Source organism: Apteryx mantelli, chromosome 13 (assembly GCF_036417845.1).
Source record: "Apteryx mantelli isolate bAptMan1 chromosome 13, bAptMan1.hap1, whole genome shotgun sequence".
Taxonomy (NCBI): domain Eukaryota; kingdom Metazoa; phylum Chordata; class Aves; order Apterygiformes; family Apterygidae; genus Apteryx; species Apteryx mantelli.
In genome coordinates, this window is record NC_089990.1 from 17543769 (window position 1) to 17561668 (window position 17900).

At 41.3% G+C, this 17900-nt stretch overlaps 1 protein-coding gene across 2 annotated transcripts in view; it reads right to left on the reverse strand.

Moving 5' to 3' along the window:
* IL1RAPL2 (interleukin 1 receptor accessory protein like 2) overlaps positions 1–17900 on the reverse strand; it is a 405544-nt gene that overhangs the window by 20079 nt on the left and 367565 nt on the right. For both annotated transcript variants that reach the window (XM_013946318.2, XM_067304228.1), the window contains 2 exons: positions 7156–7285; positions 728–873 (listed from right to left, as the gene is read on the reverse strand). In XM_013946318.2, the coding sequence (XP_013801772.1) occupies positions 728–873; positions 7156–7285 (276 nt within the window). The remainder of the gene's footprint in view (positions 1–727; positions 874–7155; positions 7286–17900) is intronic.

The following is a 17900-nucleotide window of genomic DNA, read 5'->3' on the forward strand; positions in this document are numbered from 1 at the left end:
TACAGATAGGAGAGGTTGTTGAACTAACCTAATAATGGTAATGAGATACTGTTACACCCCTTAGGATAATGACTTCTACAAACAGCAGAGCATAGCAGCCCCTTTTAATTCGGAACATGCAAAACCAAAAGGTTTGCTTTCTCCTACAGATGATTTGTCAGTACCGGTATTCCCACTTCTAGGTAGAGTATCAAGGTAACACAATGATGGGGTAATTCTCCACTGATTTGTAGCTCCCATTGCAATGTTTTCATTCCTGTTGCAGTTAAAAATCAAAATGCATGGCAACTGTTTCAAGTGTTCAATTTAAACAGGAAAGCTAGGAAGTGGAGAAATATGAGAACATCTGACCTCACTGCTGAGCTACATTTTATAAGAAATGCACATTTTAACTCTCTCTGTCACACCATTACCTGTGGGGTGTAGTCCATCAACTCTAGGTCAAGTTTGTAGGGTGTTTAGACTGAAATACTTCCACTGACTTTATTGGTAAACCTGATTCCAGGCAAGCACATCACCTGCAAAGCTTATTCACTAGTGACTAAAGAACAGTTCATTAAATTTCTTTACAAATGGTAAACTGAAGCCATAACCCAAATGCATGTTAGCTCCACTCAGCACACACAATTCCAGCCTGGGCGCGAGAGGCCAGCAGGACCCTCGCTCCCGGCTCGGTGGCTGGCTCTGACGGGTGGTTTCTCAGGTGGGTGAGAGCACAGGTGGTTACCTTTCTTGCGCAGAAGAACACTAGCATGCTTCCGTCCGTTTCTGTTTTCCACATGGCATGTATAGTTAGCCAGATCTGCCTCTTCCACAGCATCAAAGATCAGTGTCAATTCAACTTCCTTTTCTCCAAGATGTTCTCTGAGGAGTCTGAAAGGAAGGATACAGCCTTCTCTTAATTGAATTAAAAAGAGATGGAAGATGCCTTAACGAACCATGACTTGTCAGCACAAGATATAAAGTGTCCCAGGCCTCTTGCACTCCCAGAGAAGGACTTAGAGGAAATTAAAGGTACCTGGAAGAAATTTAATACAGGCATCTTTTGGGCTGTCCAAAAGCCTCTTTTCTTTCCATGTCTGCAGCAAGGAGCTGAACCAAGCGTAGGAAGAGGGGCAGTGAGTGCAACAGTTGCATGTAGCATGTTTACCTCAGCTCCACCGGAATTAAAGTGCTAAAAACAATGCTTCTTTTTAAAGTAGCAATAAGCATTTACTAAGCCACAGCTGAACAAATTATAAGGCAATATTTTAAAGGCTGTGTCTTGCTCTACATTTTAATGCAGTCGGAGAAGCAGCAGCAGAAGCTATGCTACCCTGTGGAATTCTCCTTTTTTTTGGGGGGGGGGGGTGGGCCTAGATTTTGACTTTAAAGGGGGACAGTGTCAAGAACAAGAGATCTTTGCTCCTTTGAGAGCGCAGAAGGGAAATGCAAAATCCCCTCTAAAGGAGTAGAAAGCTCTGGCAGAATTTCAGGCCAGAGGTACAGTCTTTTCATGTGATTATTCTAATGTGAACACTAAAACAAATGCAAAGTAAATGCAAGCGTTTTCTGATGATGACTTAAGACTAAAAATAAAACACCCTATTCCCTCTAAAGGCTTCTTATCAGCTGCTCAAGATAGTTATTGGTTCTTTGAGCAAGGAAATGTAATGTCAAATATAATCTGCCAGATCCATTTGATCCTGTTAGTGTACTGTTGCATAACGTGTAAGGAGATAAACACAAACTGCGTGATGCACTCACAGGCCAAAGACTGCGATTGCACTAGTGCACATAGTACTGCTGTGAGCCTAGCAGGGTGTTACTGAGAAAAGACAGCGTAGTGCACTAAGAGGCAAAGGTATTATAAATAAGATTGAAGCTCATGAAAAAAAGAAATGTTTTCTCTGGGGACTGATGCATTAAGGGCAATCAGACACAAGGAAGATGGGCCATTAATCGGAGTGCTGTTTGTGCTTGGACACTGTTTCTCCTGGACAGCTTAAAAGTTTTCATTAACAGCAACAAACACCAAACTTCTCTATTACAAACCAAAGTTGTTCTGGGTGTTCAAAAACCACATTTTCTTATGGACAGTAAATCATTTCACACAGCAAATGTGAATCTCTGAATACAAATCAGAATGGAAGTGTGTGTGCATTGCACTTGAGAATCAAAAATCTAAACCTGACTGTTATAAACCACATATTTACGGTAAGACTTCAGACAGCACACAGCTTTTAAAGGCTTACGTGATCTGACAAAAACTCAGAGGACAAAACCGAGTATCCACAACAATTTATCTTCTTCCAGTATAGCTGAAAAACTTGCAAAAAAGCAAGTGCAAAAGCATTTGTTTAAGAACAGGTATATATCTTGTTTTGGAAAAGGTTGAATTGCATCTTTTTTTGCAAATTTACCCTCATTTATTGTGTACTTCTGCATTTTCTTATTCTGGCCCTGACTCCAAGTGCTGAAAAAAATAATGCAAGAAATGCTGAATTTGTATCACTTCTGGCCAGAATAGAAACTGCCCAAGAGACCCCGATCTGGTTACAGACTCGAATCTTTTACTTGTGTTTCATCAGTCTAAATAGCTGAGAGTCTGATAAATCAATTCTCATTTACTTATTAATATTCTATGTATACAGTGAAATATTTTGAACTTAGGAAAGTCTTTCTTCTCTGTTGGTAAACAACATGCTCCACAAATTTTAGCCTACAAAGCACGCTACAGGGAACAAATAAAACCATTAGCAGAGAAGATATCTGGGACATTAATCTGGAGCGCTTTGTGAATGTTCAAATTGTCTTGTGTTTATTACAATCAGCATATTTTACGCATGGTAACAATTATGAAGACAGATTACAATTAAGATAAAATAAACTATTATTGTGAATCTATTTAAAATAAAATAATCAACCCTTAACCTAAATTTAAATAATATCTGATCATCTAAAGAAGAAGGTTTCATAAAAAGGAATATGAACTTAGAATTTTTTTCACTTATTTTCATGTTAATTGCAATCTCTATGGAGACAACTCCTTAGAACATGCTTTATCATGCAAATGCTAACAGATGCTTAAACATCATGTCGGTAACAAAGTGTAGGAAGCTTTTACTGCGGTTAAACCTTTTATTTCTGCTTTTTTATTTTTTTTTAAACCAGTGCTATACAGCTTATGATCAATTAGTGTCACCAATAAACACAGTCACCTAAAATTTTATAATATGTGTACAACCTTTAATTGATTGCATTTTGCAGTTGGTCCAGAGAACACCAAGCACAATATTTGGGGGGAAGAAAAGGAAAACAGTGTCAACAAGTTAGACTTTAAAGATGCAACAGTGTTCACTCCACATGCGTAGATGAATTTCTGTCCTTGTCAGGGTTGGTGGGAACTTTGCCAGTAACGTTACCAACATAGGTCAGTTCCCACAAGTTGAGAAAACAATGGCTTTTTTCTGGTTTGATGGACAAACTGTAAGTGTAATTAGATCATTTAACGCATACATAGATCGATGGTGCTTGTCAACTCCCAATAAACAGGAGGAAAGGAAAAGATGTGGGTGAAATGAAAAAAATTTTTCTTTTTGCTCAAGCTGCAGCATTTTATTTGATCTAAAACAAAACATTTTATTTTGCCTAGTGGTTATTTCTCACTTAAGAAAAACTGAATTAAACAAAGTGTCATTTCAGACTAAAAATGTTTTTCTTGAAAAATGTCCAGTGTTTCACATTTTTGAAAGTTATGTCATACTTTTCCCACTGTGTTTACTCATTAAGTTGAACCTGAAGTTACAAATGCTTCTCCTTTGAAATGATGTTTTCCTGAAATTCTCACATTTGATATGATCACAGATCTAAAGGCTATAAAAAGCTTCACCTGTGTCTCTTCGCAGAAACAAGACATTAATCCAAACCTTTACTAATCTGCATGTGAGTTGGGACTTATCAAAAAGGCAAACTTTTATTCCTTAGATAGTTGAGGATCTGGACTGTTAACAGGGATGCGAACTTTAGTCCTTACTTCAGATCATTGTTAACAATAGTCTGTAGATAAAGGAGCTTATCTGCATGCATGTAAGTACTCTCCAAAGAAAAGTAGTTCAACTAACACCACGGCACGGTGGTCTTTGCTCTCAATCACTTCCCTGCATCCTGGTTCTCATTCTCTGCCTGTAAATTGTCTACTTAAACAGCACAAGTTTTTCAGGAGAGGGCTGTCATTTCCCTACTTCTCTGCAAAGTACCTAAGACATCGCGTAAGCGGTGATGGTAATTCTGCCTTCCTCCTTCAGCCTCCTCTCCTAACGCAACACAGCAGCCACATCTTGTCTGAGCATTTTGCACCCACCAATTAACTTCCGCGGATGAGACGGCAGAGTGCTGAATTAATCAGCAAGAGGAGATAAGGCTGCAGTTTAAAATGTCTCCATTCACCACTTCTCAGGCCTCTAGAATGAGTTAAACTATTTCCACTTAAAAAAGGAGAAGGGAGGAAAAAAAAAAAAAAAGACAAACATACTCTTCAAGCTGAGCATTATGAGGTATCTGCAAAGTGTTCTGCAGTGTTGCCCGAAAACGAAAGAGAAGCAACTCACAGGCGGCCGGGAGAGTAAGATTTATCCCTGAAAATACTTCTTTGCTGTGGCAGAGAGATGGGGTTGAAATTTGCTCTGGGCCTCTCTGATAATCAGGTGCAACTGACAGCTCTGCAGGCAGGCTTACAGACTAATTCCTTGTTTAATAGCCTCATTCAATTTACATGACATTTTTATTATTGCTGGGGAAAACCCATCCATCAAGCAAAGTCTCCTTCTCCTTTTCCCCCTATGAATTTCTAACATTTGGGGAGCTTAATTCAAGGGCAGACAATGAAGCTGGTAAGAGAGGGGTCCATCACCTGTGCCCTGCAATGCTGAGTAGTTGCTTTTTATTATGAGGCTCTCTAACAATGTCTAATAAATAATTGTAAACCCAGGGCTACACATATTATTTATGGTGAATAGTACTTACCAAAACAAACAGCTCCATGGCTTTGATTTTAACAGCAATGCTCAAGTCACGTGCATCCTTATTTCAGTGCTTTCATAAAAGTGCACAGACTAATTGACTTGTAAATAAGCATACCAGAGATAGTGATGGGTGTTTTAGATCCCTACAATGCATTTATGCGCAAACCTGTTCCCTCACCAAGTACAGAAGATCCAGCAACACAATGGATGGATACAGCACCAGAAATTCAGAGTTCTACCTCCAAATTCACGGACCAATTTAAGATAGGGGATGTAGAGTTAAAATATTAAACACTTGTCAAAGGAACAACACATGGAGTGTTTTGGTTCAGTTGTAACAATCCCCAATTACGTAAAGTTTCTCAGCATTAACAGAAGTGTGTTGATAATACCATATAGAAGCAAAGCGATGGGAAAAGTGTCTAATTGGCAAGTCCACTGCGGGTCATCAAGCTTGCAACATCCATGATATTTTTCGAAATACGCCAATAAATAGGACTGGGTGGAAGATGTGGACTGGCTCAGGCACTGATAGAACAGTTAGTGCTGCTTAGCTTTGCTAAGTCAGAACACCCATAATGGGACGCATAAGCAAGAGCTGTCACTGTGGAAAAGTCATTTGCAAAAAGTTCCTACTGCAGTTGCCATAGCTACTTCTAAATCAAAAAAGGGATTGCCTGTGCTAGTGCTGGTAATGATACAGTAGGTTTTGGTAAATGCTATGCTTTTAATGCTGGCTGCAATGCAGGAGACTGGGTATGTGGTAAGCAGCTTTACTGAAGACAAGACTCACTGAATTGCGAGGGGTCTATAAATTGAGTCAGAGCATTTTAACGGAGAGAGGAAAGAAAACTGTAATGCAGTTAGTTTGAATCAAGAATATGGAATGAGATGAGGCAAAGACATACAGGAACAACCTTTTCCAACTCAAGTTTCACTCACAGAAATGCACATAAAGGACCAGTTTGGACCTGTGCTAGCGCTAGAGGGCTCTTTAAATGCAAACCTCAAACTGTCCTTCTGATGTGAAGGAAGAATGTGACCAAAATCACTCTGTTCATATAATGAGTTAAATGCTCATTACTTGCAATGGCAGCAGTTTCCAATAATTGTCTTTTGTGGTCAGAAGCCCAGAAAGGGATTGTACATTTAAAGCCTTCTGATAATAAAGGATAAATTCTGTCTGTATGCAATTAAGAAGCAATGTTAGGTCAGTTATTTTAGTTTATTTTAATAACTAGTAGTTATTACTAGCGGTTATTATGGACTGAACTTCAAATTATTGATCACACAATAAATTAAAGGAATCTTTCTCTCTGCCTGCTTTCCAAAATTACTTTTAGAAGAAAGAAAAAACTCTGAAACTAGACCAAAAGTGAGCAATGGAACATGTAAAGACTTTGGCTTTCTTTGTGATCTATATTCATCACCTGTGTAGAGGAGCTGGGACCACCTTGTCCATTGTATAATCCTAGCTTAGTCCTTGCCCAAAGAGCTATTGATCAAGTAATTATTTATCAGGGGAGATAAGAAGATGCTCTCAGGTACAAACTCCATGAACATTCATGGGGATACAAGTGATTTTTTTCATTACAACTAGTACAGCATATGAAAATCAGCATGTGGAACAAGCCAAGCGCAAGCTGGGTATCAGACACCCTCACGCAGTGACTTCCTTCTCTCCCTTAAACGCAAGTGTGAAGGAACAAATGCTACCATCTTTAGAAAGTCCTTGTTAAGCCATATTGAGAACAGTATCATGGGCAGCCAATACATTTAGTAGAGAAAAAGTACAGACACTTTGACAGGGGACCATTCATCTTTAAGATTAACACTGATGCTGAAATTAATGTCATCTTGCCAAAGACTGCCACGAGGGGCAGTGACAGGGGACAGCAGCATTTCCACATGAGGCTCAAAGTCGGAGACGCGGCAGCTGCCAGCATGGGGATTTGGTGATGGATTCTCGGGTGCATGGATAGCAACTATGTCTCCAGAGTTTATCCCCTGGAAAGGAGAGGGAGGAACTCACACTGCCCTGCTTCCAAGTCATTCATCACTTGTTAGACAGCTCAGATTAAAAACGTGTTTAAAAATAAAACAGGCTTTTGGGACATACCATATACTTAACAGTAAATACTCCAAAAAGTACCTGACTTCGCCTTCTCTTATATGACCTTCTAATTCTTCAATGAATTTTTCCCCTTTCATCCAGTAGATCATGGGGCCCGATTCTCCACTGAATCCGAAGAAGGCTTTGCAGGCCACAGTCAGCGGGTTGCCTGAGGATGACAATCAGAGCAGTGGTTAGACCCATCGGCATGGCTACTAATGAGAGAATGATTGCATCAAATCTCAATGCTTTAGATAAAACTCCACATTTAAAACTGAATAAAAGGGGGAATAACTATAAACCACAGGAAAAAGGATGATGTGGATTTGAATCTATAGCAAACAGCTGTGGAATGAAACTCTGAGGTTATCCATCATTTCATTATTCTTGGCAAGATACCATGTGAACAATGGGAGGGTATGGAAATGGCGGCAATGAAGGGTGATGTCAGATTGGTTGTTAAAAAGAAAGAGGCTCCTTTGTCAGGCTCTTGGGAGCTCCACCAGGACTGGAGAGTGCCCTCAAGAGGCAGATATTTCACTGAACTTACTTATGGCTGCCTATCCACCTGTAAAAAAGACATAGTATTAATTTCTTCCTCACTTAGACAGAAATCAAATGTTAATGGAGTCTTAGTAAGCTGTTCAGAGAGCTTTTAAAGATCTCCAAGTAATAAGAGATGCCAGTGAGCACCTAACAACACTTGTGTTACTTTCAACAGCCTTCTGGCAAAGGACCGAACTTCAAAGCATTGCTCAAGCAATAGGGTAAAGAACTCTCCCTTTCAGCTCTTCAAAAATATTCCAAAAGAAAGAAAATAAAATTTGGAAACTAGATCAGATTTCTCTCCAAGAATTCAGTGTTTAGATGGTTTTCTGTTTGGCTAGGGCTTTAGCTGTACTAGCTAGTCAAACACTCTGCAATGCTTAGGCTGCCAGGACAGATGGTCGTCTGCCTGCAGAAGAAAGAAAAAAGCCTCAAATGAAGCCAGGAAATTTAGGAGAACCATGCCCATTCCCTGAGTACGCAAATACAGCTGTTGCATCCACTTCTCTTTGCCCACTTTACCTGGCACAGGTGGTCCAGGTCACAAAGTGGCTGTGAAGTTACCAGCGTATATGGGAGGACAGGCTTCATCTAATGGCAATGAAATCTCCTATGAATCTTCCAGGACTTGAATCAAATGCAGAGTCCAAATAATGGACTTCACTATATTTGGAAGAAATGTTTTACTATGCTACTCATTCATAGTGCTGGTAGGAGACTCTTTTGACCTTGAAATAGAACAGGCCTACACTTTTCATGAAGGGCTAGTCATTTTGAGCACACCACTTGGTTGAGCATGAGCTAACAAACTTCCTGCACCTTAATCAGTTACCTCTTGCGTGCTCGGCAGTGACAACTGACCGTGTGCGTATTCAGAGCATATCAGAGCCGTATGCTAAGGTGTCTTTGCCTAGATCTCCAAAAAGCTGTGCTTGTAGTTGTCTGTCCATAATTTCAGTGCCCAATTTAAGGCATGTCAAAAGAGCCTGATTATTCAGGAAGTGTCGCATTCCCAGACACTGAAAATCCGCCGCCTTTAAATTGTTTCCAAGTCAAGAGCCAAAATTACAAGTCCTTCTCAAACATTAGGAAAAAGAAAAGAAAGCTTAAAGGCTGCACTTGAGTTAAACTACGTTTCTCAAAAAAACCAGCAGAAGACAAAAATGGAAAGGAAATCAGAACGTTTATCCTGAAAATGTTTTACAAAATCTTTCATTATCTCCATATTCACTATGAACTCTGGTACCACAGCTGGCCTCTGAACACGTGCTGATGCTTACAGATTATATACGACCAGCTCAACTGTCCCATATACATGAAAGGGTGGATAATCACAGTACTTTGCACATCCCACAACACTGACCATAGTCATAACGTTTCAAACTTCGTCAACTGATGAAGAGTCTAATGACATTTCTAGGCAAATATTTAATTGCACTACAGGACACTATCAAAGAAGTCTGTTTTATTCTGCTGCCTATCTCATGCTCACAGGGACGAAGGGCAGCCCTGCAAGGTGCTGAGTGCCTTCCACAGCTGAAGGTGAGAATTTGAGCCTCTGGCTATATCCATCTCACATTTTTCTAGCGTGCTGAATGCCAGCTGCGAGGTCTTTTGTGCTGCCTGCCTCAGAGTCATGATATGTGTCTCTTTAAATACCACTTAGTGATTCCTAGCATGTGGCTGCTCAGTCCATGTTTGATTTTAATGGAAAAAGACAATTATAGCAATGTGAAAAAGAAAAAGGCTAGACATGGCCTATCAGCAATGACAGTATATGCCTTTTACTTGGCAAACCATGCTGGACATTAAGTGTTACAGGCATAGTATTTTGCAGGGTGTGTTTTTTTCCTCAAACCAGCATATTTTTACTTAAAAAAAACCCTGAAGAAACAAAAATATTCCAAAGTGAGTCTAAGATTTCTATACATGCAGAGTAAATAGCTTGAGGTGGTATGTTTGGTCTGAAGAAATAAAAACATTTCTATACAAATAGGAAAAGCTAAAAAAAATAGCTGTTGGTACACGGCTTCTGGAATAAACAAACCCAATGTATGGTTCAGGGAAGAAGCGTCGGTACCCTTTATCGCAACGGCCTGTATGCCCTGGACTTGCCCATGCAGATCTATTTCCCAGCTTTGCCATCAGGGAAAATCTGCAGAATAAACTAATTCAGCCAATGGTAACCTTTAGTTAGAGCTTCAACTTGGAGCCTGGGACTGGCCACACCTGAACAAACCCATGGTCATCTGCTAACCCATCACTGATCACAGAAAGGTCTAAGCAATTGTATCACATGGAACAACGTATTTTTATCTCAGTAGCAGAACGATGCATGTTTTGGGTTCAGCTGATCTGTCCTTGGGTAGAAAGAATGGCTTGATGCGACCTCAAGATCCCATCCAAATGCAAACTCTCACACACTGCTTTTCCATTCCCCAAGCTCAGGCAAAAAATCAGCACTACAGGCCTGGTGAGGACATCCCACTCTTCTGCACCTCCTTGAGGCAGCTTCAGGTTTTGTAACTCTCACAGTTCCTCTGTGGTCCCGAGAGCAGCTAGCAGGACAAAGTCAGAAAAGGCAATATTGGTTCTGTCTCAGAGAAATTCTTTACCTCCACAAATAGGCCTCCATAAGCAAAAAGATAGGAGGTTTCCTTCTCCTGCCATGTTAAGACAGCTGGCTGCAACCTGTTTTTCAAACCCCTTCAAACCCTGGTTTTCAGGGAATTCCAGCCAATTCCTGTCCAGCAGAGAAACAGGGCATGTCCCATTGCATTTCATCCCAAGCAAGGAGATCCTAACGCTGCAGCCAAATTCCCCAGTTCCTGAATGTTCCCGTGAATGTGGGAAAGGACAGGCACTCAGCAGGGAACGTGCCTGCTGCAGGTCCCGGTTGGGGGCTGGCTCTGAGCCACGTCACACTGTAGTGAGTCCGCGTCCCAGGCAAAAGGAATTAGCAGGCAGTCTGTAACTCTGACAAGTCATCTTGAGTACGGCCCAGACCTTTAGACACCATTACTGCTGTTCTGCATTCCACTATCAACTGTTCCTATTAAGAAAAATTGCCGTTGTATCATTTAATTAAAAACATCAAAGTTCCAAGAACATATGGTATCCTAAAAGTTTCCCATTTATAAATGGCTTCTATTTAAATCAGATAGACATTTCAGTTGCATTTTTAATTAACAAAATAATTTGCTGAAATTAGAGAAAATTACTAGAGAGATTTGCAATGAATCAACAGCTAATGGAAAGTTTGAAGAAACATGGAAAGACAGTAGAAAAGCCTCCTGGTAGACATCACTGGTTGTGCTGCTTTGCTGGGGTCACCTTGTTACCGTAAAGCCTCAGGATCCACACAGAAGTCTCTACTTTAGCTTTTTTCCCTACTCTGTCAATCAGACAGGCTTGTTGCAAACTCCCAGCTGATAAGACACAACTGCTGGCGATAGAAATGACTTTTATGGCTAAATCTTATTGTATAATTTTCATCTGACCTTTTTCACAATAACTGTGTGTGAACTCTACCATACATTTGAACATTTTTTCTGAAGAAGAGAATTCCACAGAAATGCAATTATTCAAGCAAAATAGCTGCCTGGTGGGGGTAGGAGTCTTGGCTAAGGGTGGAAAAAGGGGTTGCAAAAGAACGTAGCCAGGCACAATTCTGAACGTGCTCGCCGCAGCTTTGACATGCCTTGAAAGAGAATGACAAATGCTGCAGCACAGGCCTTCTGCAACGAGGCACACTCCAAGCATCAAGTAAATGAAGCTTAAAAAACCCCAAAGTTGTTCAGTCCTTTAAAAACTTAAATGTCAAGGCTGAATGACTGACCAGCACGGAAGACAAAAGCTATTCACAGATTATAAGACCTGTCCTATGTCAAAGTGATTTTTCAGAGATTTATTTGAAAATATTGATTAATTTCTCTTCTTCCCTCCTTTTGTGCAACTAGGTGTATTTTGTGGCTTATTTGCTAGCATCCATTCAAGGGTACAACACAATTCACGTTCTCTCATGTCTATACTCTGCTGGTGCTCTCCCAGCAAATCAGGATTTCATTCCTGGAGCAAATTACCTCAACCGAAAGTCATCAAAGTCATTTGTGGATCCTTCTTTCATTTTTCTATAGCTTGAAACATAAGTTTTGTCCAGTTCTCTTGCATTCTTGTACCCCATACGCCACCAGTCACGACAAGCCTGACCAATGCTTTAGCATCTCCCTGCGTGGAAGGTGCAGGCTGTTAATCATCAAAGCCCAGAGCAATTGTTAATTTCCTAAGAAACTGAAAGAAATAATTACAGGAATAAAAGATAGTAATAACATCATCCCCGCCTCCATTCTCACAATCCCATCCTGATTGTCCAAACTAAATACCAACAGTAGGAAGGGCTGTGCAATTATCCCCAGAAGCAGAGAGCCAGACTTCTGTCATGGTAACGTGAATCCTTTGAATCACAACTGTTCCTGTTTGCTTCCTTTTACTGAACTCTTCAGTGATACACCACATAATTCACACACATGTATTTCAAAAGATGCAATCAACTACTGTCACTAAAGTTTTTTGACAAGATGTGCCATGTCTTTAAGGGAAAGGGCTCTCCTCTGGTGGCCAAACAGCCCCTCCAGGAAATTAAGAACAAGGAAACATGAAGGGGCTTCACCACATCAAAGGAGGGGAACGGGTTTAGAGGGACTACATGGAACTGACTACGCTCAGCTCTGTTGAAGCTGTTTATTCAGGTCCCTAAGGATTAACACACGGTGTGAAAGTTGTTTGTATCTGGTTTACACTGGAGAGAGGCTACACCTTTGCTCATGAGAAAAGTAAGGCTGTTTCCGAGGCCTGTGCCCAACACTCCCCCTTGAAAATTGCTGTAAAGTAAAATAAGGTTGATTAAAAAGTAAATAATAAATTGTGGGGTGAGGCCCAGAAAAAGGGTGCTTTTCCTTTGGCAGAAATCAGACTTTGCACAATAAAAAGCTGCTGTGAGGCAGCTGTGCTAGAGGAAGCGGGCCTGGGGCCGAGGCAGCAGAACCACTGGGGGAGCCAGCTCCAACCTCCATACCTGCACACCTATTCTGCAGAAGCTCTGTTTGGCTGGAGAAACACTTTTTCTAATGAAGCCCACAGCTGCTCCCTTGCTCCAGCAATGTGGTACATGTGCCCAGCTACTGTTCTTCAGCCTCCCTTCCCCATGACACACAAATCCTTATCCTCTCCCAAGCCAGAAATTTCTCCTCTTAACCTGCTCAGATGCACAGAGACCACTTGAGGACCGTCCTCTGACATGCAAGTGACTGTTCTCCTGCTTCATGCTTCTCCCAAGCTGGCAGAGTTTCAAATACCATCTTCTACAGTATAGTGGGAGTCTTACTTTCTTAATTATCAGGGAGTTAAGTACATGGGGCCTGTGGCTGGTGTCTTCAATGTTGTGAAGACCAGAAGACTAGAAGCTTGATGTTCTGTGACCTGTCCTACTATGGACACCCATTGTATGGTTGCTGACAAAGAAGTAGATGGACACATTGACCCAGATGGTCCTTCCAAGCCAGAGACAGAACTAACTCAAAGTGCCAAAGAGGTACCAACAAAAGAACACCTGAGTGCAAAAAGGAAGATCTCCCTTTGTAATAAGCAACATCAAGTCATTTCTGCATACCCTGCCACCTGGATTTATATCTTCAGATCCACCTGGGTATTAATAACATTGACTGCAATGCCAATGCTTTTATCTATTTTGGGGCTGGATGCTGTGAGTGCACTGCAAAAAAAATCATCCCGTCACTTCAAGTCTCTCTTATCGATGTATATGCGTCTTGTAGCTCCTATCTGATGGTGTCTGTATCTTTTTCCCTGAAGACTGATAGAAGTGTTTGCCAAGGAGCAGCTTCCCGCTGTTGACACATGCAGATGTTACACAGACACTTCACAGGCTTTGTTTCTTTAGTTTGCTGAGACAGAGGACAAGGAAGCAGGTTACTTATCACATCTCAACAAGTGTATTCGACAGGCTGTCTGCAGGATCGAACCTGACTCTCCAGGCTGTGAGGTTTGCAAGGCAAATCATCATGTCACTGACAAGAACATTATTGCTCTAATGTGCTCTACAAGTGCTAGAAACTGGCCAAAGAGTAGCAGATTGATCTAAATTCTTCTGGCAAGGCAGGCTGGATTGTATACAACCGTGAAGTAAAGAACACATTTCCTGTTTCTTCCGAAGGACATCCTGGATACGGAGATACAGGAGACAGAGCTTATGCCTGCAATTTATCGACAAAACAAATGCCAGGAGCAGCACAGACCTTGACTCATGAAAAACAATCTCTGTGTGCGGTAGCTTCTATCTAGTTTGCAGAAAAGGGAAATTTTCTCCAAGTCCCTTGCAAGGCAAGGGCATCCTTTCAGCCGTTCTCTTACGCTCAGCAATGCCGGGCAGCCCCAGCAGCACACTGATGTGGTGCATCCCCAGCCAAACCTTCCCAGGCTGCGGGCAAAGGAGCCCTGGTGCTGCTGGACTCAGGGGGCCGGTGCTGGCAAAGCTTTGGGCTGAGCTGCTGCCAGGGATGTGAGGATGGCAGCGGTAGCAAACGGTGCCCACTTGAGGCCACTCTTGCAATCTGAGACCAAACCCTGTGTCTGAGCTGCTGATCTCTAGCCCCCTGCTCAGGCACCCTGTACCAAATGTTTCCTCAATAAGGTAGGTTGTCACTAAACTCATTAAGTTTATAAGGTTGCCTTTAAAAGTTTCAGTTAATCAAAGGTTTAGGTAGGCAATCACAGGTGCTGCAGTCACTAATCCAGAACAAAACTTTCACGCTGGTTTAAAAGAGGCCTTTATAATTTTACTATTCCACCATCAGGTAATTTCTCTTCATTCAGAGACCTCCCACCACATCCATGCCAGGGTCAAATCCTGAAGGATGCTGCAGCTGCCAATCCATTCCTACAGAACGAGTGTTACATGGTAACTCTTGCGATATGTCCCCTGTGGTTCAGTATCATCTGATTGAAAAATCACTGCTCATCCATTCATCCTGGACTAATGCGGTGAGCAATGAATACTGATGTTGAAAAGTTTGGTGTTAAATAAGGGAAGCTGTAGACTCTGGAAACCAGGCAGCAAAACTGCCCTACTACAGTATTCAAATCCTGCATTTGGATGCTCAGCTAGAAGAGCACTTATGAAGAAGCTTATTTTTCATGCATCAGAGCGAGTTTGCACACCCCTCCTATGGCATATGTTCACATACCATTCAGGCTTACAACCTCTGAAACGTAATTGTAGTCCCAGTTATGAAAATGAACACTACAATAAAACAAGGTACTCCACTAACCATACCATCAAGATGTGAGTGCTGATGCTGTACTGTCTCTTTTCCATTTCTAAGTAATTTCTACTTATATTCCCTGTTTATGCCTGGTCTATTCCACACTCTGGCTCTCCTTTCCTGTTGACTTGCTCTCATCTCCATATGTTGAGCTCCCACCACAACCACTATATTTTGCTTTCTGCAGTATTGCCCTTGACCCTCATGCTTTCCCTACAGATTTCATGCCTCCTTCATTTTGGTTTCCAGTCTGGGTTCTGATCTTCTGTCCTCCTTGTCTCTGGACCTGAATCTCCCCTGGACATGCCCACAGAGGCCTTCCCATGCTCCCTTCCTCTTTCTCTATCCCACCCTTTGTCCCATGGAACAGAATGACTAGAGCAGACACCAGCCACCTTCATGCCTTGAGACCAGCAGTAAAGGATGGTCTCCAATAAGCGTCAATGGGGTCACCTGTTTATTAGATCTGTTTCACCTCAGCCACTTCCCAGATCTTCTAGTCCTCTTCCTTCCTCACATTGCTGCCCAAATCCCAACCCTGTACCCTCCCTTTCAGGTCCATCTTCCTTTGTTTTCCACTGCAATTAGTAATAGCTCTTACTGCTGAAGTTTCAGCTGTCCTTGCTGGCAGCACCAGCCACCAACTTATTCCCATGCAAAAACACCAGAATTAAATCAGGTCAGCCCTGAGTTTCAGTAAATTGTTCCGAGGTCTGAATAAAATTCCCATTTTTTTGGTTCATCAGTTTGTACTGCCCAGTATGGGCAGTTCACGAGGGGATGCTGCTAGGGCTCATCCACAAACCAGACGGGAGGCCTTCCCAAAGAAGTCAGGAGGCATTCGGAAGTGGGAGCTGAGATATGCTTGGGTTTTGCTTGTGTCACCTAGCACACCTGATCACCCGTGTTTTCCTAGTCATCTCTCGGCACCAGATCAAGGGACTGCCGTACCACTTTGCAACATGACGTTCTTCAGCATCTGTTCCTATAATTCGCTAATGCAGCACTGTGAAATCTTTCACAGATTGATCCACTATTGGATTTAGACAAAGCTGAAAAAAAATCCTCTCAGGTACCTTACCACCTCTCTCTCATTTTCCCCTAGCCATCCCCAGCACCAGCTGATCAAAGCTTCCATGTTTTATTTGGTACAACAGGATTTACAAAGTTAGTGCTAATTAAGGTACCTGTGCTTTTTTTTCCTCCTCTTTTACTTGATTATTCTACAAAATACATACTTAGCCGTAAGTTAAATCACATTATCCCCATTCAGACAAAAGTCTCACAGAATACACTGACTGTTTGGTTTGAGCGTTATTGGACCCAGTGAAAACAATACACACATTCAAATCAAATTATCTTCTCTGGCAAAAAAAGTCAGAAAATCCTATATTGTTTCAAAAATCTAATCCAGCAGCCAGTAGATTTTAACCAGGATATGACTTCCAAACATTTGCATAATTAAAGATCAGCCAGGAATTAATGAACTGAAAGCATTTTTAACAAAATTAATACATAAAGAAACCTGCTTTAGGTAGTGATAATAATTGCTTTAATAAGGTCAAATTATAGTGAAATAAAATCTAACTAGCCTCTAGCCATTTCAAATCAGTTTAACAGCATTTAAAAACATACATCTTTTCTCCTTTTTTTTCTAGACTGTTTCATTCTCCAAATTTCTGCAAAGAAACGGTCTAAAGGAGGTGCTCTTCCCCTAAATACGACCATGTGTTATAAACAGCATATGTTTGCCACTAAAATGATATTTTGACAGCTGTACTGATATGTGGGAAAAAGAAATGGCAGTATGCGACATGCATTAAACTGCCTCTTCACTCATATAAGAATTCTTTCACTAATGCAAGTCTTCGGCAGTAAGAAAGAGCCCAGTAAAAACAGACAAGAAAAATGCAGAAAATTTCTAGGTCTTGTTTTGACCTCAGTAGTTTATGATCTTAATTCTAACTTTCTTTTTGCTCTGCTCTTATTTCTTATGCCCTGAGACATCACAAAACACATGGCCATGAGATATTTGTGTTCTTCTCTCCAACTTAAATGAGCAAATGGCATATATAGAAAACAGCAGAAAAAAATAACACTGAATAAAAGCAAGCCACAAAACCCAAAACATGAAACAAAACCCGCTAAACCTCTAGACGTTTTGTTGCTAAGAACAAAGTTAGCGCATTTGCCATCCTTCCGTACAGCCTAACCCATTTCTAATTTAAAGAACAGAGTCAAGACCCACTGGAAGCACTGCCTGTAGCCTTGGCTATTGACCGTGACTCTAGCAAAAACAGAAAAACAAAACTAAACCACACACAAGGCTGAAATGCTGCTGATAAAAATTTATCAGATGTTCCAAGCTCCTGTTGGAAAACAACATTTAAAAAAAAAAAAAATCAATCAAGGCAAAATCTCCTAGAGCAACTTTCTTCCAACCCCTTCCCCGACCCTCTCCCTCATCTAAATCATCTAAAATCCTTTATTCCATTTTCGAAACTGCTTTGGGGTCAGAGTTTTAAAAGTTCTTAGTCACTGCAAACTCAGGTAGAACTGACAGTCAAGGATTTCAGCTTTGCCGTTATTGAGCTGCAATGAAGACAGATGCTTGGTGGGATTCCCACAAGCTGCTTGACAGCTGACTTGCCCTGACGGGAACTGCTGTGCAGTGCTGGGATCCTTTTGAAAACTGCATTAGGTTCCTCTGTGCATTCTTATGCACCCAAATATTAGTAAAGAAAATAAAATCTTATTAAATAAATATAAAAAAATTTTCAAGAAAAACGTCCCCTTGATGCTGGCAATCCCAGGAGCCAGGCTGAAGGACAGGTCTGGTCTGGAGCAAAAGGGGAGAAGAGCAGGCAAAAAGAGAAGACAGAAGGCGTCTGTAATAACAAA